Below are 25502 nucleotides of genomic sequence, written 5' to 3' on the forward strand. Positions count from 1 at the left end.
AAAAATATAGCATTTGTTCATTTAATGTTAATTCATAAATATACCACTGCTCACTATTAATTTATACATTTAAAAAGATTTGATGCGGAAACCATTTTCACCCAGAAACTGCCAGTAAGTTTCACAATTAATTACAAAGAAATAACAAGTAACATTAATTGAATTAAACAAGAAATTTTGAAGTACAAAGACCAAAATTCATAAATATTGACAACTTTATACAAAAATGCATTTTTTGAATTGTGAAACAGATTAGTATATATATAAAATTAACATTAACCTAGAATAATAAATGCTGTGATGTTTATGATGTCTAACGTATTCACCTAAGTAATTGAACTTTATCATAAAGTGTTTCCTAAAGATGTCCTAAAATCAAAAAAAAGCAGAGTTTCACACTCAGGGTTATGTGAACACAAACAGCTGGTAAATTAGGCCTCCATGGCTCAGATAGTTCAGGTGGCCTCTATTAAATTTCCACTAAACAAAAATGCGAAGAGTTCCAGATGGCAGAACGAGGATGACCTGTAACAGCGGTTTGAGATACAGTAATGCACGAGGGGTTTATCAGGGAGTCACTGTTTAATCAGCGAGAACCCATGTCTGGTTATCACCCGCACTCTTCAAGAGGTTACGTTACGGTCACGAGGAGTACGTGTACACGCCATTGATCGACTGATGTTAACCATCACATGTAGTTTAATATGGATGCATTGCACAGCTAAGCGTATCATAGAAGACACCGTCCTGCCGTATCACCAACCGCTAGTATTTATTAGATAGAACACAGAGTTACAATATTTTAGTAGACCATTCTCAAAGGATACAACCATATGAGGCCCAATTAAGCAACAGACTGATGAAGGGTTGAAAAGAAAGTCCAAAAATAACATGCAATTCTGCTCGTCCAAGCAAATTACTGTAGATGATTTCTCTGGTTCTCACAGTTATTGCAATTTCTAATATTCATTTCATTTACTCGCCAAACACAAATAGTTCTCATATTTCCACTTGGTGAGTGTTAATTTTGGGCTATGAAAATGTACTACTTGGTGGATGTGCAGTTTTCTGCATGGCCTGTCCCGCTGCGGTCTCAGGGGGCGGTCAGTGTATCTCACGTGGAGCGGAGCGGTGAGCGTGTTGTGAACAGTCAGCACTATCAGCTGTATTCTGCTCGGCTGCCCCACACATTGATCTGACAGATTGATTACCATAGAGCTGCACTGCTTCTGACTTTCATCTGTGACCTCCCTCTGCACGCATCTCTTTCTCTCCATGAAATTCACATGTATATATATCAATCTTATGAATTTATACATTCTTTAATTCAAATCGCATGCTGTTTTATTTATTTTTTATCTTTTGCTCAGCTGCAGTGACTCCAATATTTCTGTCTTGCCTTTGTCTTTCTCAACTCTCATCATCATTTCATTCATTTGATGGAACTATGGAAAACTAAAGAAATATACCATGGTAATAAATAATTGCTATATTCATGTACAGTTCTTTTACAAGTTTACAAACCCTTTGCACAATGTGCAAAATTTTGTTTCAAAAATTTTAAAAACTTAATGCTTAAAGCTATTTTTTTACAATGCTGGGTAGTAACTGATTACATGTAATCTGGATTACGCAATCAGATTTAAAAAATTTCAATTGCAGTTCTTTCAAAAACCCCAGTTTGGGAAACCTTGACATAAATGTAATGCTTCATGCACTTCATGTTGTTAATAATAATGAATGGAATATATTTTCTTTCTCTTTGTATTTTTATAGCAATATGGTACAAGATTATCCTATTTAAATCAATGTGATAAATGTGTAAAATCAAAAAAAGGAGTCTGATAATATTACCTAAAATGAGTAATGTAATGGCTTACGTTATTATTACTAACTACAATTTTTGTAATGTAATTAGTAATCTTCTGGTGACAATTTATTTATTTTTTTTACAAAAAACATTGCCATAACCATACAAATAAATGTAAAGCATTTTTTTTTTTTTTTTTAGTTTAAGAATGTATATCGCTTTAAAAAATTGCAAGACATTTTACAGATTATGCAGGGGGTATGAGAAAAAGGTATAAAAGCATACATATTAGTAGCCTACCTAAAAGGTACAAAAGTTTAACTTTTAAAAAAAATGTACCACCCTAGTGACAGATTTTGTACCTTTTTATCTGAGAGAGAAGGATATGTAAGCTAATGACTGTACACAACTGTACCATGAACTGTAAACGGTACTGTGTAAAGAACACCATGGCATTATCAGCATGATTTATGAATGGTATATTGCTTTTAATATGAGCTACAATGACATCAGATAGGAGCTTCATGCATCAGAGCAAGTGTTTAGCTTTGCAAAGATAACAGTCTCAAAAGCTGATATCACAGAACTCATAGAGGACTCAAAGCTCCATTATGTTACTGAATATCGACATATTCCAACTCCAAGGATTTCTCCCTTCAGACAGAGAGGCTGCATGTCAGACTCTTTTCAGAAGAGTGCTCTCTCTCAGGAAACAGTGCTCAGAAAGCAGCCAGAGGATTGGGCTAGCACTTATTTACTGTAAACAGCAGGTCTTTCACCGAAACACCTAAAGAAACAATAAAGTGTGAAAAGAAAGTTCTGTGGGGTTGGAACACTTTGATGTTTCTTCATGAGACCCACAAGCTTCAGCCACAAGCGAGCAGATCTTGTTTTGTGTCAGGAAATCACAAGTTTGACTGTCACTCCTAATGTATAACGATATCTTTGCTTTACGTAGCGAAAATCTGAAAGCCCTAGCTCAACGCTCCGTTTTGATTTTCAAAATACATTTTTTCAGGAAAAATATGCCAAAAAATCTGAATGTTTTATCATTTGGTTTGTACATCTTCTGCTTCATTGACAGCAACATAAGAACTCCACAAAATTAAAAACCTTTTGAACATCTGCCCAACTGCACAAAAAATATTCCTTATTCATTTTGCAATTTTTTTTAAATAGTCTGTTTTTTGTTTTGTCTGACCTATGGACTAACTGTATATTTGACAATAACAGTATTGTTATAAGTAACTTACAACAGGAATTATTACTGACATATCTGTAGAGCACAACAGAAAGTTATTTTCTTAAATAAAACTGCTTAATAGGTGCTAGCCCTTTAAGAACATAAGCACGCCGAACACCTCCCCCTGTTGGAGGCCGACAGCGCTGTGAACTTGACCTGAGCTGACCCTCTTTCTCCCACCCCTCCCAAATTTCCGTTGCCAGAGCACTGGAGCACATTCCAGCTCCTCTGTGTTTACTGAACATATGTGTGTGTGTGTGTGTGTGTGTGTGTGTGCGCGTCCATGTGCACACGTGTGTGTTTGCAGCATCTTTCTGCTTGGCTGACTTGCAGCGCATTCTCACACGTGAAACAAATGGAAAGAGAGTCGATGTGTTTTAGCGCCTCCTAAAACGTCGGGACACTGAGGCCTGGAGAACGAGCCTCGGCCACAGACGCCTCCAGTGCCACCAAACCAGCCGTGTGCTCCGGTTTGGTCAAACCACCATCCTGTTTGTTTTGACAAGCGTAATATTTATTGTACCAGCAAAAGCTTCAGAGACTGCGAGTTATAAAAAAAGATCAGAAGAGGACTGGTGCACGAGCCAGGTCATGTGACCCCCGCTGGAAACCGATATGGCCCGAAACAGAGAGCTAGATAAATTGTATATCTCTAATGAGGCTCGTAGCCTAATCTTTCAGAAATGTAATTAATTTGATCATCTTTCGAGGGAGCCATTTCACCCCGAGAGACTTGCGGTTGAAGCGTTTGCGAAGCGAATAGCCTGTTGAATGAGAAAAGGAGGGCAGTAAGAGTAATGGCCACCGTTTCTCGATCTGGCCTCCATGCGGGACCCCCGCCCCACCCCGCTCTTCGCTCCATTAGCAAAGATACCGAAACAGAGCTGAAAGTTTCAGCACACACACACACAAACACACAGCTGCCGCTGCAGAAACACAGCCAGTCCTGTTCAACTTCATTGAGATGTAGGGAATTTGAGCATGCCTAGCAAGTGAAAGATGGCCCTGTGCCTTTAAGGGCAAATGCTGACTGTATGCCTCTTTCACTCTCGCCTTTCTGGAGGCCACTCCCCCTTTTCCTTTCCTTGCACTCCTTCTCTTTCTCTTTCTGCAGTGCTGCTGTTAGTAGGAGTAAAGGCGAACGGACACAGTTCCTTATCGGACTGTTTACAGCAAGGAGTTTGTAGGCTATTAGGCAGGTCAGGTGACATGTGGGCTGCCTGTCTGACCCAGACAACTGAGGGTGAAGGTCGCCTGAGGGGGCGGAGAGACAAAAGGGGCGGAAATAAGAAATAACGATAGGGTAAGGGAGCGAAAGACAGAGAGAAAAAGGCAGACTGCAGCTGTGGACTAAAATAATTTTCAAATGCTTGGCCAGCATCTACAGCACTTATGCTGATGTGATATTGTTTTTATACAACAGACGAATAAACATAAAAGTTGGTGAATAAAAGATTAATTAAGCCAAAGAAGTACATTTTGTGTGGAATAGGTCCATTTCCTCCTCCCATGTCAGTGGGAGAAACATTTCATATACACTAATGTTCAAAAGTCATAGTACAGTAGATTTAAAAAAATAAATGAATTAATACAGCAAGGATGCATTGAATTGTTCAAAAGTGAGAATAGGGACATTTAAATTGTTTCAAAGGATTTTTATTTCTAAAAAATGCACCAAAGAATCATAAAAAAAAAAAAAACAGTATGAAGGCCGCACAACTGTCTTCAAGATTGATAATAACAAGAAATGTTTCATATTAAATCAGCATATTACGATTTCTCATGGATCATGTGACACTGAAAACTAAAAATAAATCAGCTTTGCATCACAGGAATAAATTACATTTCATTTCAAAACAGTTATTTTAAATTGTAATAATATTTCATAATATCTCTGTTTTTACTGGATTTTTGATCAATAAATGCAGCCTTGGTGAACATGAAACATTTAAAAAAATCATACCGACCACAAACTTTTGAGCAGTAGTTTACTCTGGTCTGGAACGCTGCAAACACAGGTGGAGTGACACAAACTGTAAAAAGTTCCAGATTGTTTATCAACGCTGCTTGACCAATCAGATTTGAGGACTGAACTAACTGCTGTTTGCAGAGTTTCCATTTACATGTCTGATTGGTGCATACATTTACGGTGCACATTAGACTCTTCCGTAGCTATATGAAGAGATGTAGAGTGCAGTAGAAAAGAGAATAACAAATTCCTACAACACTGAGATTGGGATTTAACTGAATAAAAGGTTTGGAGCACATAATGTAGTACAGAGAGATGCTATCGCAATATTCACACAAACACAGAACACTGAGTCACCCTAACTGTTGCTGTTCTGAACACACACACACACACACACAAACAAACAAACACACACACACACACACTTCTTCATCCTGTCACATTGACCACTCAACTAAATTTATAAGCAATGCACATCCTTAATATACACACACCATGCTGTCACCGAGACTGAGCATCTTACACTTCTACAGAGTCATATCGGAATTACTGTGAAAAGAGTAAATGGTATTACAAAGTTATATTTACAACTTCTGTAGCATGTTGTTAATTACCACAGAAAATAATGTTGACTCATACTTTGGTTTTTAAAAACGAATGGAAAATGCACTTACAGTAATACTTCTACACCGGAAGCTCAGTGAGAGCTTGTAGTTAAGTTTAAGAGATTCACAGTAAAAACGTTTGTTGTTTTAAGTTACTAAATTGTCTGAATCATAATTCCGAGGTCTGACTACTTTTCTACGTGGATGAACCTAATGTTACGGTTTATCGGCCGCAATGTTAAGTCCTGTGGGTGGAGTTTGCTTTACGGACAATTACATCACATTCTTTCCATGTTGCTTACTGGTAACCTCAAGCTAGAAAATGTGTGTTTTAAATGTTTATTCAGGCTTAATCGTATACAGTAAATGAACTTTTGTTTGTTTTTATAAACTAAAGGATGAGTCGAAATTATGTTTACTTGTAGCCTAAATTTAAATGTAGAATTTATTCCTGTTATTGCAAAGCTGAATTTCCATTACTCCAGTCTTCTTCAGTGTCACGATTCTTCAGAAATCAGAAAATGCTGATTCTGTGCTGAAGAAATATTTCTTCTTACTATGAATCTTGAAAACAGCTGTGCTGCTTAATATTTTTGTAAAAACCAAGAAACTGTTTTTTTCAGGATGATTTGGTGAATATAAAGTTCAAAATAACAGCATTTATTTGAAATAGATAATTTTTTGTAACATTATAGATGTACATTATATACTGTCACTACAATCAATTTAATGCCTCCTTGTGAAATAAAAACATCAAAGTAAAGTTAATTGCAGAAATGCAAACAGGTAAAGGGGAAAAATAGGTGAGAACATTGCGCGGATCGGGGGCATGCTCCACAAGGAATTTCTTTTAAAGATACTTGCTTTACATGCTCATTTGTAGTTACTTTAAGGTATTTTTAAAAATATTTTTTATTTTTTAACATCTTGTTGCAACATATAAAAATCAAGATTGAATATATTTGTTCAAAATCCCCTGTTATAAAAGATGAAATGCTGTGCAGACTATTTAAGACAATATTGGCTGATTAGACGTCAATGCTTACCTAAAATGCAAAATGTTTGCCCTCTCTCTCTTCACCATTCCCACATCTCAGGCCTCAAATTCATAAAATATTACCCTTTTTAGGCAAAGTTTTTGAAGTAAAGAGTAAAGAAAATACTACACAAACTTAGCCACCATGTTAAAGGTTTACTCCACCCCAAGATGACAATCTTGTCATTACCCCCATGTCGTTCCAAAGCCGCACCACACGGATACATTTTCTACGTTTATTTACGCTTTCATTTGAACGAAAACAATGTATCCATGTGGTGCGGCTGACACAGAACAGCGTACGCTGTTTGCGTCCAGCGGATACTCTCCAAAAATGTCTCTACGGTGACGCGGAGGAGATGAATTGTTGAGTAAAGTCGTTATTTTTGTTTTCTTTGCGTAAAAAAAGTATTCGCTTCGTAAAATTACAGTTGAACTACTGATGGCAGATAGACAATTTTGACTATTAAGCCTCCCAGTTTTCATCCAAAATATCTTAAATTGTGTCCCGAAGACGAACAAAGCTTTTACAGGTTTGGAACGATATGGGGGTAAGTGATTAATGACAAAATTTAAATTTTGGGGTGGAGTAACCCTTTGAGACTATGTTTCAAGAACTAGTTTGACCAACTAGCAGTTGCCGAGGCAATGGGTAACCAGTCTTACTTTTCCAATACAAATAAGACCAATCTATCTTTTCATAACTGAACTTAAAAAGTTATGACCAGTTTTGAAGAAAAAAAATTAGATGACTAACTTTTTAAGACTAGTCTAAACAGTTTATGCAACTGGCCCCAGTTCTATATTTACCCTTGTAAGACCCCCCTTGACCTTGAAAATGATTATGGTGTCAACATTAATTAAGAAACCAAAGCATAATGTCAAGTTCACAAATGACGAATGCAGGGTTAAGTTGTACATCAGCCCGAATGTATCCAAACAGCCTACATAACTCAATTTTTACAACAAACGTCCAGTAAACTGAAACACATCTACCCGCCTGTCAGAGCAGACCCACTTATTTTAAATGATTCACAGTGTTGGCTCCGCTTATGTCTTAAACTCTTTCTTCCTGTCTCTCTGGTTAAAAACAACTACACGTCTGTGATTCTGACAGCACGGCTCTGGTTTGAAAATGTTGACTAGTGCAGTGCCTCACACTACATTCTGAGGCCTGCAAGCAAAAGCTGCACACAAAATTTGGCGCCCCTGGTATCAACAGCACAGGATGATGAGTCAACAGCTTTCTCAGAAGAATGAGCCAGAGCATCTTTCTGTGATATACACCACACGCCAAACTGCCTCTCCACAAGCCTAGGCTTCTCTGTACCTTTGCACAACACGACTTCCCAGTACTGCCATTACGGTTCAGCAACAGCGTGGTTCAGAGAATCATCCACTGCCTCCGTACTGAACGGGCGAGGATGCGTTCACATGTTAGCGGTCGTGCAAACTCACCTCTCTCCTGCACAAAGTAGGCGAGGTAGAGGTCCAGCTCTTTGACAGACACGCTGATGTGATGAGGCTGGACGCAGAGGATGGGATTTGAGCACTGGCCGCCTTTGACCAGCCGCTCGCCATCCGTGCTCTCCAGCGGGATGCCCTTGAACAGAATCACCATCACCAGGTCCAGACGCCAGACTTTATCCGCCTGCCGCAGACAATCGATGCGCCTCATCTTCCCCTTCTGGTCCGGGTTCGAGAGGACGCAACATGGAGGCTTCTTCCCCGTGATGGACAGCACAAAGTCCTCCCGACACTCTGGCCGGATATCTTTGCGGAGCTTGGCGAGGAGGCGCGACGCCCACTTCTGTTTGACCTCGGACTTTTCGCCCAAGAGCTCATCCTTGACGGCGCGCTCTTCATCCTTGGTCATCCGCTTCTCGTGCTTTTTGAAATACTTGCGCTTACGGGCCTGCAGGTTGAACCAGGTGTAGGCGAAGGCACGCACGTGCGGCAGCAGTGCCTCGATGAACGGATGGAATTCATCCTGGGAAAGAAGAGAAAAAAAAGACGTTATTCATGTGTTTACTCAAAATCTATTTCTGACAACAAAAGCCACGTCTGCAGTTCAATTCGAGTACAAAGGGGAAATGAATCATCCTGGCTCTTTTCTCTATTGACGCATTTATTGAAAAGCGTTTTTTCCCCATTCGTTGTTGTTTACCAAAAGAGAAAACGTAAATTCCAGATTTAATTTTCTCTAAAGAAAAAAAAAACCTCTCGATGATATTCAACAGATTTCACAGTTAATTGTGTACAGGGTTTTCTATTGCACCCACAATCCTCCATTGTTTCCATCTTTCACCGAAGCCCCATGTGCACTCATCATTTATCCAATTATGTTTTGTTGACTATTTTCACTTTCAGTGGTAAGTTTTCAACAACAACAACACACACAGATGTACCTCCCAGGCACGTTGTGAACCGCAGTCCCTTAACCGTTTAGTGCGGCATTCATTTGGTCTGACTAATTACTTCCATATTCGACCATTTCTAAAAGCCTAAACTAGCACCAGACCGTGCTATAAATGTTACTAAAACCCCAGCCGAACATTAAACATGCGCATCTATCAATTATCATTAACAAGACTCGAAGCTCTGCGCACACCGCCATGGCCATTTGTGCGTGTGTGTGCATAAAACAGTCATAATGAGAGCGCTGCTTTACAGTTCTGCGATAATCATCAGCCAAAAAAATCCCCACATGCGAATGAACTTATGTTCAATAGAAGGGTTTTGCGCTTATGGCAAAGTAATGAAACTCAGGCTCAAGCTGAATGATGTCAGCTGTGGCATCAATATAGCATGACATCGTTACCAGCGTGTCACTTTTGCTTAGGCATAATGCAACCGCAGAGAGAGAGAGAGAGAAATGGCCAAGGGCTGCTTGGCCACAGTAATTCAAACAGAGAGAAATAAGGAAAAAAAGAAAGAGAAAACACAGCGCTCCCCGGTCTGGTTGTGCTGCGAGCAGTGAGCAGGTTTTAAGGGAACATAATGAGACGTGACTTCGGCACGCTGTGGATCTCATGCGATAAGCCAGTTCTGCAGCTCACGGCAGTGAAAGCTCTTACACTCTCACAGCTGCTCCACAGAAACCATCTCCTGAAACACCAGAAACTTTACTGTCTTCTAACCTAAAACAAGCCTCTCTAGACTGCTTAACACCTTCCTCAAAACACTACCCTCAAGACCTCAGCTGACAGGTTGAGACCCAAAATTGAGCCTTAGGTGAAAAACAATGCAGAATGCAAACAATAAATGCAACTTATCGCGCAGTTTTGAAAGAAATGCAAAATACATGGTATTTTGGCCACAAATCCATCTGAACAACTCTATGCAAGAAATACAAGACCCAACGCTATTACTACATTTACTTTGCCAGTGCATTGGTGTTGAAGAAAATAACAGAACTCAACAAAAGGAAGAAAAAAAGTCCCAAACATACTTGACTCCAATAACAAATGATGTTTTGAAGAGAATTCGGTTGCTTTAGTGCAATAGTTTGATAGCACAGCTTTTTTTAGTATTAAAGTGCAGAAACCATATTTGTGCATGCACTTTTTCTGACATGGGAAACACAAGAACTGACTGACTGCCCTGTCCTTGTGCTGCTTCAGAGCTTTACTGAAAAGATTATAAAACCTCCTCTAAGAGTGTTCTCGCTGAAATGTCCTGAAAAAGAAAACCAGATTTAACATTTTTTGAACCCAATAGCAAAGCATAGTATGTTTTTATTTCCAGCTATTTAAACGTTTGCACCGGGAGAAGCTGAATGCAGACAGAGTGCAGTAATTGGGAGGTTGAGAGACTCACTGTACACACTCACATCTGTAATCAGTCGACTCCGACGGAACTGATACAGTTACTGTGTAAACTTTCCAAAGATTTACAGAAAAAAAATAAATAAATAAAATAAAAAGAATGAATATGGAAAACTGAGGCTGACAAAAACCAGAAAACCAAGCTGCACAAACAGACACAAGATACGATGTCCAAAAAAAACTGCTAAACCCTCATCAGGTTCAACTGCATGTGTTCAGAAAAACGGTAAGGTCGTTTTATTTAGCTATGTTAATGTCCAAAATAGCTTGCCCCAAAATAGTTTCCTAAACTAAATTTGGGTTCATTGAACAAATATTCCAGCGGACATTCTGGCTTGAGAACTTAGAAGAGTCTGGACACAATTTTCACCCACTGACAGCACAAATTTCCAGGAAGGAAACGCCAGGAGGAAATAGTGATTTCAGGAATAGAGGGGGATTAGAGACGGGCCTGTTTCCCTGCAGACGTGTGTGGATGTATTTTCTTCTCTTTAGAGCTCCTTTCACCGCTCTAGCTTCAGCACTAGCAAATACACCAACCACTCGGGCAAAAATAAACATTTGTTGGGCATTTTCTCCTTTCCGCGGCTTTGGAAAAAGCTCAGAGGCAGGTCAAATGAGGCCCAAACCAGGCAAAGACACACAAAATTGGGCAACTGTGTCATTTCTGCATCACTAGTGGTACCAAACAGAACTGCAACAGAACAAAGTTTTTAAACTGGTTTCCTGAACATGGTCAAAATCATATATCACAGTATGAGCTGGTAGAATCATGGATATGGAGAACTCTGCAATGAAATTCAATGCAATGCAATAAAAAATGCAACGCAATGCAATGAAAATGAAAATAAATAAATAAAATGTGCACCAAAACTGCAAAAATTTAAGATGCACACCAAAAGATATGGTTAAGTGTGGGATCAGAACAAAAACATCTTTGTATTGTGTAACAAATAAATTAGACAATTAAAAAAAATGTTAAAACTAAATTCTGACAGAAAACTAAATTCTGACAGAAAACTAAATTCTTTAAGTTTTAAATATAAATTATTTAAATATTAATTTTCAAATAACAAGCCACAACACACAGAAACCTCTTAATAACAAGTTGTTCCTTGACTTTTTTGGGACACCTAGTAATTTTGAAAAATTCAAATGGTCCTGCCCATAAATACATCTTCTGCAATATAAACACTAGAACAAAAATTCTCCATATATACACTGTCATACCTCCAAGCCCTATATGACAATGAATGGAAAAGGAAAACTTGAACCTGTATCACCCACATAAGCACCCCAACTCAACAGATGGCCATGTCAGATGGCGCTAGGCCACAACTCCAACTTAGCAATATATATTTTTAAACCCAGTTCATTACCGTTACAGTATTTACAACACCAACATGAAGACGATCAGTGGAGAACTGAGAAGCATATTGCATTTCTCTCTTTCCATCTTTCTCTCTCTCTCTCCTGCCTACTCGGTCTTTTTCCATATTAGGCCTGGACGCGCTCCAACGGAATGCTCTGTTTTTACTACAATCAGTCTGAGAAGAGCGCTTTGACTGCATTTTGTGTGCACATTAAGGATGAGAATGTTATTGATAAACATGGCTGATGAATGGCTTCATTATGGCAGATGAACTGAGCATCTTTGATCTGACAGAGGCCGATGGCAGGGCGGCTGTGATAGCATGAGGGAAAACGGTGACCACTGGAGTGTCCTGAAAAAGCCAGGCCTACCAGCTCTCTGTCAGCCGCACAGACACACACACACACACACACACACAGCTGTATTTATGCAGTAATTGAATCATTTTGTTATTGCGGAGCTCAGGGAAATGTGTTTTTATTCCTGTCCGTTGCTCGGATACCATCTTTATTATGTCTTAAACAGAGAATGTGACTTTTTTTTCATTTGCGCAAATCTTTTTCCAAGTAGAGACCGAGAGAGAGAGAGAGAGAAAGAGAGTGGGAATGAAGGAGGGAGGGAGCAGTCCAAAAGATGACAAAATAAGGGTGTTGCGGTCACACACACCCACACAAAGTGTTGCTATGGTCACCCCGCGTGTCACAAGCATGTGTCCCGGGGCTGAGCTTTTCCCAGACAGTTTTCCCAAAATTATGCGGTCAGGAAAATTGAAGATTGATTCTGATGCTGAAGAATTAGAAGATTTTCCAAGACTCATTATTAGCAATAAAAATAACTGCCGGCTTTTAAAACTACTATTTTAGTAAAATCATATGGAGCGATCAATTAAATAACCCCGCTGTTTTCTTACTTTGCTATGATTCACCTTTCACCTTGTGTAGATCGCAGTGTGCCAAGGGAAAGAAAATGCCAGTGAGCCTTGAATTTTTGTAACACTGCAATTTACCCAGAATGCCCTCTGAGCATTAACAGCAGACATCCCCCCACCCTCCCCACCCTTCCTGCACTGTTGCACTGCTGTTGCCAAAAGCACTTTCTTTCTCTTTCTACTGGCTGGCTGAGAAGTGGATCGTCTAGGATCTGGGTAATGGATTCAACTTCGACATTCTTTCAGAGCCAACGTACCAAAACAGGGAAGAGTAGGCATGCTTCTGTTTGGGACACAATCAGAAACAGACACTCTGGGTATTGTATTGTCCTGCTTTCTGTCTATACTTTGCTATAGAAGTTTTATTTACAGCAATACAATATACACTAAAACACCACCAAGCAAATATGGTTTAAAAATTATAGACCTGAATAAGGTGTAATTTTAAAATGTAAGAGTACACCATTTATTTTAAAGAACAGTTCACAAAAAAAAGGTCATAACTTTCATCATAAGGTAATAATTTACCCTCATATCATTCAAACCTTCCATGACTTACTTTCTGAGGAACACATTAGGAGATGTTTAGCAGAATGTCCAAGCTGCTCTTCTGATGAAAATGTTTTCAAATAATGGCTGTCAAGCAAGATTTCCATTGAAATTTACTGATTGTTGTACTCCAAAGAAAAGGTTTCGAACAACATGACTACATGATTTTTATTTATTCATTGCCATTTTAAATTGCATAAGCAGCATCACACATAGGCTGACACAGACAAGAAGAAATCATTGAATAAATTTGTTATTTAGTTTTCTTTGCGTATTCTTGTAGCTTAATAAAATTACGGTTGAACCACTGATGTCACAAGGACTATTTTAATGATGTCATTACTACGTTTCTGGACCTTGAACGTGATAATTGTGTTGCTGTCTATGCAGGGTCAGAAAGCTCTCAGATTTGATCAAAATATCTTAATTTGTGTTCCGAAGATGAACAAAGGTTATTGTTCATTACGATGTTTGGAACGATGCGAGGGTGACTAATTAATGACAGAATTTTCATTTTTGGGTGAACTATCCCTTTAATAAAGGTCAAATTAATTGTATGTATAATGATAAAAAATATAAAATGTTTCACAAATTTTTTTTTTGTTTCAAATAGTTTCCCACTACCACTGCTTGACATTTCATGTCCACTGCCCAAATGTATTTTTTTAGGACTGTATTAGTCCACAGTCAACATAGAGCTGTAAAACAAATTACTAAAATATAAACAAAGCACCATGTGCTTTAAAAAATTTGCAATTTAACCAAGACAACAAGTCAACATCTCAGTCATTTGTGTGTCTTCCCTTCGAAACACTATTGGATGCATCTGAGAGCTTATCAAAGACAAAACACTGCAGTAGGTTATTCCTCTGTGCCCAGCGGGCTGATGGGAGATGAGGTTCTGAATGCTGAGTGGATCAAAGTGGATGTTCTGTGACTCACACTGCATCTTTCTTTTCCTCCCTCACTCTCTTTTCTGCACAAGCGCTGAGTCAGCCCTCAGCCATGCAGCATCATAATGGAGGGAGGGGGATGCTGGGTAACCAACCTCTCTCAAGAGGAAAGGTATTGTGGACGATGTGCTGCAGTGGGTTACGCTGTTTGCTCTTTCTATTTAACGTGACTATTTTATTTCTAGTAAGGCTGTTAATTTAGAGCAAATGCAAATGATATTTAAGAACACATCCTGTATGAATGACCAGTAAGTCAACATATAGCATTATACGCCAATTACACATACTGTATTAATAAAATCAACTTGATATTTAAAAATACACTTTCCTTACACATACAGATAAAATGTCATCTAAAATCCTGTTGTCAATAATAATAAAATAAAATCTAAAATAAAAGTTCATCTAAACTGTCCTTGTCAAAAATAATAAAATATAAAATAAAAATTGAAAATCTTGTTGTCAAAGTAATATAATAAAATAAACCCCATCTACCTAAATACTTCCCTTTAATTGCATTTATGAAGAGCTCAACTACTGAAGACAAAAGATCTTTTGATAACATAAAAAGATGGTGGGAAATTTCATTTAATAAGCACAAAGGACAAAGAGGAAAAACAAGAATGTATCTCTTCATACTCTAAAACATACTCTAAAAGATGCATGTGACTTCCTATCATTGAATGAAGTCACAGGGTTCATGTTCCCATGACAGCTAAAAGCACCTGTCCCATTAGCATTTGAAATGCCATGAACCTCTCATTGATGATACAAGGAGAGGGTTTGTTTCCTTTAGGGTTTGAAACAAAGACGGAAAAGGATAATTATGCATGATTCAATCTATGCAACAATTAGTGCCTCACAACCACTAGATCTTCATGTCTTTGTGATTCCCATGTGTTCTGCTAGGAGTAAGGGGAGTGGGGGAAGGAAGAATGTGAGTCCTCAATCAAAAACATTGTTTAAAACATGGGAAAATGTCATCTCTAATAGTAAAAGTGCCTAGTGATGTCTTTTCTATCCAGTAAGCAACCTGACCTAACTTCAAACAGCCTCCATTGCCCTGATTTAAGCAGAGATTGGGGCTCACGAAACAAGAAAGTATAACTGTGCGTGCGAAGAATTCAGTTGTATGGTATTTTCCACTCAGCAGTTGCTTGGTTCATTTGTAGAAGGGGTTGCCAGTTGTGAAAATGTCCCCAAGTTTCCTGGTTTCTAAATGACTGAGGACAAAGAAAATGAACAAAGAAATGAAGGTGTCAGACACCTTGCACCTTACCCACGCAAACACAAACTACAAACTGCGCAAAAGGTCAACTATTTTCTCTGAAATTAGAGAGAAATCTCTCTGTAGTTTTCCTTTTTTGGCCTTATTTATAATACATGAGCAGAATGAATTTCTACGTAGGCTAAATCATTCATAAAACCATTCTTATTTAAATTGCTCCAGTTGATTTATGTAAGAAAGACTTCACAAATTATTTACACAGTTCAGCTTGTGTTGCATGCATGAGGCCAAATGTAGTTTCTAGGGGTGGGCGATATGACCAAAATCTTATATTACGATATGACAAATTTTATATCACGATAACGATATATATCACGATATAGTAATTTTTTTTCTTTTAAAAAGGTTTTTATGATATTAAAATCTTTGATACCATAGAATTTTCATAATCTTTGTCACCAATGTCAATATCAAACTAATACAAGCCTAAAAATAGACAAAAATATATATATATATAATTATATCATTATTTTTTTATTATTATTATTTCTTCTTATTAAAGTTACAAAAGTGATTTAGTCAAGAGCAGTGAGAGATTTTCTAGCAATGTGCTATGATTAATATGAATGGCAGACAGAACGAATATTGGACAGCTTCCCCTTTAAGACCGAAGTCTGGATCCAATATACTGTTACATATGCGTTTTCTCTTTCAGCTGTTTCCTCTCTCTTAAGACCTAAATCGCTGTCTTTATGAGGATACTTGCCAAGACGGGGAATCTGACGCATATAAGTGTGTTTATGTAATCGTTCAAAGCCAATAAAGCGGCAAAAAAATAATAAATGCGCGGTCCTCTCACACAGAAACAGAGACGGCGCACGCATATAGCTCTATTGTTTGTGTTTCAACGGCTTAAAATCGCTTGTTTTAAAACTGCAGTGCTTAAAAACGCGTGCCCATGCTACAGATGTAGTCCCTCGTTTAGGAACGAGCTCCTCATTTTTTTCTGGTCGTTCTCCACCTGGTTCTGTCTCCCCTTCACGCCCCATGGTGGTATGTAAAGATCGCAGTCATCCAAATGATTAAAAAGTATTTCCGTAAACAATGTATTTTGCGACACCACGAAATAAACCATAGAAAATAATATGAAACGATAGACTTTTTATTTCGTCCATCCGATATATATCGTCATATTGCACAGCCCTAGTAGTGTCTCAGTGCACATTCTTATCACATGAACAATTCATCTGTGCACGTTATAAAAAAAAATCTAAATGTAATGACTTGCTCTTTCTGCAAACTGACTTCCTTTTTGTACTGAAACAGACTAATAGCTATTTAGAGACTACTCCATTCTGGTGTGTAACATCCAATCCATTCCCATTGGATAAAATCGAGTTCTGCTCTACATTTCATCCCATTGAATATCCTGTTTCACACAGAAATGCATGTCACATTACAAAATGTGTTGCAAATGACAAATAACAAAACACAGGCAGATTGTTTGTTCAAACTCTACTTTTATGGTTAATTTTCTTTGAATACGTGTTTCAAGTTTTTACTGGGAGATAAATATATTCCCATTTCACAATCTATTGCTTAGCAAAGAAACATGTGGCTAGTCTTTCCTTGTTGAAATATTACATAAAACATCATTTGCAATGCTTTTAGCTTTTGTAATGTAACATAAGCCTATTTCCAAGTGAAACAGGACATTTACTGGAATACAGTATAAACTAGGATGTGACTTAATCTTACCCATCCGATTTGACTGGATCATGAAAAGTGGCCCATGATATTATTAGGTACAATTTTTCACCACTCACGCAGCCTTGATTATGCCATCTGTAAAAGTCATTTCAGAGGCAGAGAAAAATGATTATGAATATTATAAAAACAAATGCTTTTTTCTTCAGAATAACACCAAGTGATGAATTATGCACAATAAGACACAATTATAGTGAACAGGGTACGTTTGATCGATGACTTGGTCATCAATCACTATTGTTGAAAAGTTGTTGTTAAATATCCCCTTCAAACAAATGTGCCAGCAGTTATTAATAATCCACTTTGTCTTCCTGTCCACTGCAGTTTGGTGAAAACAGTTCATTCCCTCGCTCCACCCATTCACACTTTTAGAGTAAGGGACAGCTGCAGCTTCATCGTCTTAGCATACATGCTGACCGCAGAACCGCAAATACAAACAGCCCAGTGACTCCAAGTCCAAACACTCCCTAACAAACACACAGGCCGCAGTCTGTTCTTACGCTGTTTGATCATTAGGGACTGCTAGAAAAGGCTGGGGCATAACCGTGCTCCTGGGAAACAGCTGTGCCTTCACAGAATTGATTTGTGCAGTGAATCACAAAGCCACACAAAGCTCTTGTCTGAGTGTCAATCAATGCAACTTGCACTCCACCACTTTCACTCTCTGTGTCGTTCTCTTTTTTTTCTGATCGGTTTCCAGCTCAGTATTATTTTGAACCACTGTCAAAATGACATTTTTTTACAACTCATTTTACTTCTGGAAAACAGGATGTTCAATCAGTAAAAATGTAGGGCAGGGCTTGGTTTTATCCAAGGAATTTTTGAGGAAACAATTTCAACCTCAATACCATCTCAATGTATCACAATGGCTTCAAAACTTATTTGGGTCATTCCGTATAAAATCAACCAAACTTCAAAAACTTCCCTGGCTCATGTATTTGATTTTGTTAATTTCTTTTTCTGAAGCAAGACATAAATGAAAGGCAAAATATTAAATGTCACAGACGTATATTTACTGAGCAATCCACTGTTCAAATGGATGACTTTCACCTGAAATTCGAAACCAAAATTCAGGAGGGTAAACACTGTTTTATAGAAAAATGGCAGAATCATTATGTTATTTTTAGGTCTGCTGGGAAAATCTGCTGACTTTAGCAATCTTTGTTGCATTATATGGCAATGGTGACAGTTCAAAAATTGGAAAAAGCACTTTTCTCCCTCCTTCAACGTCTGCATGCCTGTAACTCAAGTATTATAAAAGAAGTGATTTTACCCCTCATAATTTGGCTCAAAATCTCAGGTAAAAATTGTCATTTTGACACACCTCTACAAAACAGTTGATTACATGACATTGAACATTTTGGCTTTCTTCATTTATGTATTTCTTTTATTAGAAAAAAAAAAAAGTAACAAAAATTTGAGCCAGGGACCTCTGGTTGAGTTGACATGGAATGACTTATTTGCTATTATGGGCGCAATCATTATTATATTACCATTTACCAATATTAAACTCAACAGTATCATAAAACACAAGAATGAATGAGGCTTTTATATAGCGCTTTGTGTATTGCTGTACACCCATCTGTATAGCGCTTTACCATCATCTGTGGGGGGTCTCTCCTCAACCACCACCAGTGTGCAGCATCCACTTGGATGATGCAACGGCAGCCACAGCACAACGGCGCCAGTGCGCTCACCACACGCCAGTGCGCTCACCACACGCCAGCTACAGGTGGAGAGGAGAGAGAGAGCAAGCCAATCAAGTGGATGGGGATTATTAGGAGGTCATGATTGATAAGGGCCAGTGGAGGGAATCTGGCCAGGACACCGGGGTTACACCCCTACTCTTTATGAGAAGTGCCATGGGATTTTTAATGACCACAGAGAGTCAGGACCTCGGTTTAACGTCTCATCCGAAAGACGGTGCTTTTGCCAGTATAGTGTCCCTGTCACTATACTGGGGCATTAGGACCCACACAGACCACAGGGTGAGCACCCCCTGCTGGTCTCACTAACACCTCTTCCAACAGCAACCTAGTTTTCCCAGGAGGTCTCCCATCCAGGTACTGACCAGGCTCAACCCTGCTTAACTTCAGTGGGCAACCAGTCTTGGGCTACAGGGTGATATAGCTGTGGCTCACACATCAATATCATAAAACAACTGCATCATAAAACAATGCTCAAAATACATGAAAATATTACTAAAGTAATACTAATGTGTACAATATTTAAATATTACTCTATAAAATACAAATGGAAATTAAAAACAGACTGCAGTAACCGCTACAGTATATTTAACCAACAGTCTGCTTGACCATCAGTTGAGGGAGTTTTTTTTTAGTTACTACATTTTTAAGAAATATTACAAAAATCACATGCACTGAATAAGTGTGCACAATTAAAAGAAAAAAAAAAAAAACTATTACATAACATAACAACTGTATTTCACATTGACTTTAAGGTCTGGGGGTTTATTAAACATGTTTTACAGCATAGCTCTCCAGGAGTCCCATTAGCCAAGTGTCTTAGACAGTTTGAGCAGAGATTCCAGTATCGAGAGTTTTCCAGACTCATAGGGTAAATTAGAGCAGCAAGCTGTCTGGAAAATGCAATGCACCCACTCCACTTGAGCTATGACCTTTGCATGCCAGAACAATAGGCATCCATTATAGAGGATTAGAGAGGATCGCTGGGTCACCCAAACTACAAACCCAATCTTGAATCTGAATGTCTCTCGCTCTCTTTCTCTCTCCCTCAGCAGACGGGCCCCAGCTGACCACTGAGACAAGCTTAAGCTTGGCTCATGCCTTCATTCGCTCTCAATAGCCAGTTTACAAAGGTCATGACCCCAGGATTCTCTAGTCAGACATACATGAAAACATCAACCTGAATTTTCTTGACAAATCTACTACCAACATCCAACATGCATCTGGTGCTTTAGACTAAACTGAACTCTGATTATTTCCTTTAAAGAAAGGTGCACCCATTCAAAACAGTTGCGTTCGATCCATCGCTGGCTGATTTAAATCTAGCGGGTCTGTTGTGTCTCGTATCGCATGTTCAATGGCGCAGGCAGTGACGATTTTCTCCGGCCAATTAGTGATCAGCAGAGTTTACACGTTGCGTTTTGGTAATGGTACGGTTCGCTTGGAACCTCGGCCGAGGTGGTACTAAAAAAGTACCAGGTACTGTACCCAGTAGAAACCCCCCCAAAAGTGAGCAGTACTGAACCGTACCATGCAGTGAAAAAGCGCCAATAGTGCCTTTTTTTGCATTTGCTGTCTGCGTTGATTCACTAGTGGCTAATTCACTAAAGGATTTAAGCAAATCAGGTAACGCCACCAAAATCTGAAGCATCACTGTGATCGAGATACGTGAATCAGCTCTTTAAAATGCCATAAGAATGCTTGTCTACACCAACCATCTGGAAAAGTGCCCAGTTATAACGTTCCTCTCCCTCAGTTGATCATCATTTGATGAATAAGTGCTGCCATGATCAACAGAAACATCTCACAATGTGAAATTGTGTTTCTGTTTTCCCACGAGGCAATGGAAAGACACTAAATGCATCATTTACATATTTTTATAATTTACCTACATTAAATTTACATATGTTTTTGGCTGACATTTTTTATCCAAAGTGGTACACCTTCAAGGTATTTTACTGTTTGTATGTTCTCTGGGAATCAAACTCAAGGCCTTGGCATCGTAAACGGCACATACATACATACATACATACATACATGTATACATGCAATGGGGAAAAAAAAATTATTTGATCCCCTGCTGATTTTGTATGTTTGCCCACTGACAAAGAAATTATCGGTCTATAATTTTAATGGTAGGTTTATTTGAACAGTGAGATAGAATAACAACAAAAAAAATCCAGAAAAACGCATTTCAAAAAAGTTATGAATTGATTTGCATTTTAATGAGTCAAATAAGTATATGATCCCCTATCAATCAGCAAGATTTCTGGCTCCCAGGTGTCTTTTATACAGGTAAGGAGCTGAGATTAGGAGCACTCTCTTAAAGGGAGTGCTCCTAATCTCAGTTTGTTACCTGTATAAAAGACAACCTGTCCACAGAAGCAATCAATCAGATTCCAAACTCTCCAACATGGCCAAGACCAAGGAGCTGTCCAAGGATGTCAGGGACAAGATTGTAGACCTACACAAGGCTGGAATGGGCTACAAGACTATCGCCAAGCAGCTTGGTGAGAAGGTGACAACAGTTGGTGTGATTATTCGCAAATGGAAGAAACACAAAATAACTGTCAATCTCCCTTGGTCTGGGGCTCCATGCAAGATCTCACCTCGTGGAGTTTCAATAATCATGAGAACGGTGAGGAATCAGCTCAGAACTACACGGGAGGATCTTGTCAATGATCTCAAGGCAGTTGGGATCAGTCACCAAGAAAACAATTGGTAACACACTATGCCGTGAAGGACTGAAATCCTGCAGCATCCGCAAGGTCCCCCTGCTCAAGAAAGCACATGTACAGGCCCGTCTGAAGTTTGCCAGTGATTCAGAGGAGAACTGGGTGAAAGTGTTGTGGTCAGATGAGACCAAAATCCAGCTCTTTGGCATCAACTCAACTCGCCGTGTTTGGAGGAGGAGGAGGAATGCTGCCTGTGACCACAAAAACACCATCCCCACCGTCAAACATGGAGGTGGAAACATTATGCTTTGTGGGTGTTTTTCTGCTAAGGGGACAGGACAACTGCACCGCATCAAAGGGACGATGGACGGGGCCATGTACCGTCAGGGCATTGAAGCCAGCCAGGGCATTGTAAATGGGTCGTGGATGGGTATTCCAGCATGACAATGACCCAAAACACACGGCCAAGGCAACAAAGGAGTGGCTCAAGAAGCAGCACATTAAGGTCCTGGAGTGGCCTAGCCAGCCTCCAGACCTTAATCCCATAGAAAATCTGTGGAGGGAGCTGAAGGTTCGAGTTGCCAAACATCAGCCTCGAAACCTTAATGACTTGGAGAGGATCTGCAAAGAGGAGTGGGACAAAATCCCTCCTGAGATGTGTGCAAACCTGGTGGCCAACTACAAGAAATGTCTGACTTATGTGATTGCCAACAAGGGTTTTGCCACCAAGTACTAAGTCATGTTTTGCAAAGGGGTCAAATAATTATTTGACTCGTAAAAATGCAAATCAATGTATAACTTTTTTGAAATGCGTTTTTCTGGATTTTTTTGTTGTTATTCTGTCTCTCACTGTTAAAATAAACCTACCATTAAAATTATAGACTGATCATTTCTTTGTCAGTGGGAAAACGTACAAAATCAGCAGGGGATCAAATCATTTTTCACCACAATATATATATATATATATATATATATATATATATATATATATATATATATATATATATATATATATATATATATATATATATATATATATATATATATATATATATATATATATATATATATATATATATATATACACATATACATATACATATATACACACACACACTGTGTGCAGAATTATTAGGCAAATTGATATTCTGGTCATATTTTTTGCCAAGAGAATTTTACCAATTCCAAACCACATCAATCTTAATAACTACTATTGATTTTGTATTTAATCATTTCTAAGTTATATGTAATTGTCCATGAAGGCTGAAAGTCAAAAACTCCTTATTTCAGGTGTGCTGAATTATTAGGCAGGTTTTCTTTTACAGATAAAATGAGCCAAAAAAAAGAGATTGAACTCAAAGTAAAAAAAAATAATAATAATTAAATGCCCATGAGAAGGATGCAATACTAATTCAATAATAGAATTAGCAAAGTTAAGGCATGATCATTGGGCAGCTAAATGCTCATTGGGTCAGCAGGGTCAGAAAAAACAGGTGGAGAAGAAAAGACACGTTAACTGCAAAAGAATTAAGAATTAAGGTGAAGAATTAGCTGTGAAACCATCAGGAATCATTTAGTCTCCAGCGCCACCATTTTCCAGAACTGCAACCTTCCTGGAGTCTCCAGAAGTGCAATGTGTCAGGTTCTCAGAGAAAAAAATAACCCTCACTTAATATGAGTAACATGCTGAAGTGTTGTGAAATACATGAAGACTGATTTTGTATAGGCTTTATGGACAGATAAGTTGAGAGTGACTCTTGAAGGACCAGCATCACATCCTCTTGTACCACTGTTTGAAGAATTTATCTTCCAGAATCTGACAGTAAGTTTTAGGAGCTGGAGACTAAATGATTCCTGATGGTTTCACAGCTAATTCTTCACCTTAATTCTTAATTCTTTTGCAGTTAACATGTCTTTTATTCTCCACCTGTTTTTTCTGACCCTGCTGACCCAATGAGCATTTAGCTGCCCAATGATCATGCCTTAACTTTGCTAATTCTATTATTGAATTAGTATTGCATCCTTCTCATGGGCATTTAATTATTTAATTTTTTTCACTTTGAGTTCAATCTCTTTTTTGGCTCATTTTATCTGTAAAAGAAAACCTGCCTAATAATTCAGCACACCTGAAATAAGGAGTTTTTGACTTTCAGCCTTCATGGACAATTACATATAACTTAGAAATGATTAAATACAAAATCAATAGTAGTTATTAAGGTTGATGTGGTTTGGAATTGGTAAAATGTTCTTGGAAAAAAAAAATATGACCAGAATATCAACTTGCCTAATAATTCTGCACACAGTGTATATATATATATATATATATATATATATAGTTAGTGTGTGTGTTTGCGTGTTTTTGACAAACTTTGAACAATGGCTTGACAATGGTCTGAAATGTGAGAAATGAATACTGAAAGTGAATACTGAAGCATAAAGTCTTCAAGTTTCAACATTTTATAGACTTACAGACAGATAAACAGTTAGATCGGTTTTAAATTTCACCTAAGAATTTGTCTTTAATTAAATTTGTACTAAATATATGGTTCTTTATAGTTTATAAATGTGTATAGCCTATAGAGTGAAGTGTAAAAAACTAATTTCCCAGAATTCATAAAAATCCACTTTCTTTAATTCCAATAAAAATTTCAATTCAATTTCCAAATTAAAATTCCAACTTGTGAATTAAAAAGAGGCCAATTCTGTAAATTCAGATTTTTGCCCAATCTTTGCGGCCTTGTTAAATGGGATTGTGAGTGGTTAATGAATTAGACCCAGGTTTTTACACTGAAATGCTGCATACAAAGAGAAAATAGAGATGTAGTGAAAACTAATGAAAGACAGAGTTTTAACTAGGGATGCACGATATTGGATTTTTGCCGATATCTGATATGCCGATATTTTTCAATTCATTTTGGCCGATAGCCGAAGCCGATATTTCCTTTTTGTTTGGAAACAACACCAAGTCTCTCCTGTGTGGAAATTACAAGCAAATTATTTTTTAACAAGAACTTATTTGTTAGAATTAAATTCATAATAATGTCTAAAATAACTATAAATAAACTATGTATCAAATCGCTGCATTTTTTTCCCCAAAAAGATGCAGTAGTAACCTTAACATTTTATTTTAAGATTTAGCATTTGTAGATGGTCTAAAGCAGGAGTGCCCAAACTCGGTCCTGGAGGGCCGGTGTCCTGCAGAGTTTAGCTCCAACTTGCCTCAACACACCTGCCGGGAAGTTTCTAGTATGCCTTGTAAGAGCTTGATTAGCTGGTTCAGGTGTGTCTAATTGGGGTTGGATATAAACTCTGCCGGACACCGCCATCCAGGACCGAGTTTGGGCACCCTGGTCTAAAGCAAAAGAGTTATAAAAATTCTGAAAAGCTTTTAGAGCTCATAATTTGTTTAAAAATATAACATATTACACATTAATGAATAAAATTAGTATGTGTGTATATATATATATATATATATATATATATATATATATATATATATATATATATATATATATATATATGTGTATGTATAAAATTATTTAATTTACAAGTGTTTTTTTATTCATGTAAACTGTAGTTTCTGACCTTTAAATCAAAACATACTCATGATTTTATGACATTAAATTACTGTTTTATTTAATCAGAAACACAATCTAAATGTTATTTGTGTATTTTACTTGCATTTTATTAGAAGTAGGCTAACAGCGCCCCCCTACAGAATTAAAACTCCTTACCGAACAGGCATTAGGACCCGGGGGTCAGTCTGTACGTGCATTCTCAGTTTAATATGCAGCGATCCAAAACAGTGAATCTAGTCACCATTCAAGAAAAACT

At 38.0% G+C, this 25502-nt stretch overlaps 1 protein-coding gene across 1 annotated transcript in view; it reads right to left on the bottom strand.

The window, feature by feature from the left end:
- Window positions 1-25502, bottom strand: part of nfic (nuclear factor I/C) — a 110466-nt gene that overhangs the window by 76231 nt on the left and 8733 nt on the right. Inside the window, 1 exon segment of the mRNA XM_058784548.1 lies at window positions 8122-8653. Coding sequence (XP_058640531.1) covers window positions 8122-8653 — 532 coding nt within the window.

The sequence above is a fragment of the Onychostoma macrolepis genome, chromosome 08 (genome assembly GCF_012432095.1).
Source record: "Onychostoma macrolepis isolate SWU-2019 chromosome 08, ASM1243209v1, whole genome shotgun sequence".
Classification (NCBI taxonomy): Eukaryota; Metazoa; Chordata; class Actinopteri; order Cypriniformes; family Cyprinidae; genus Onychostoma; species Onychostoma macrolepis.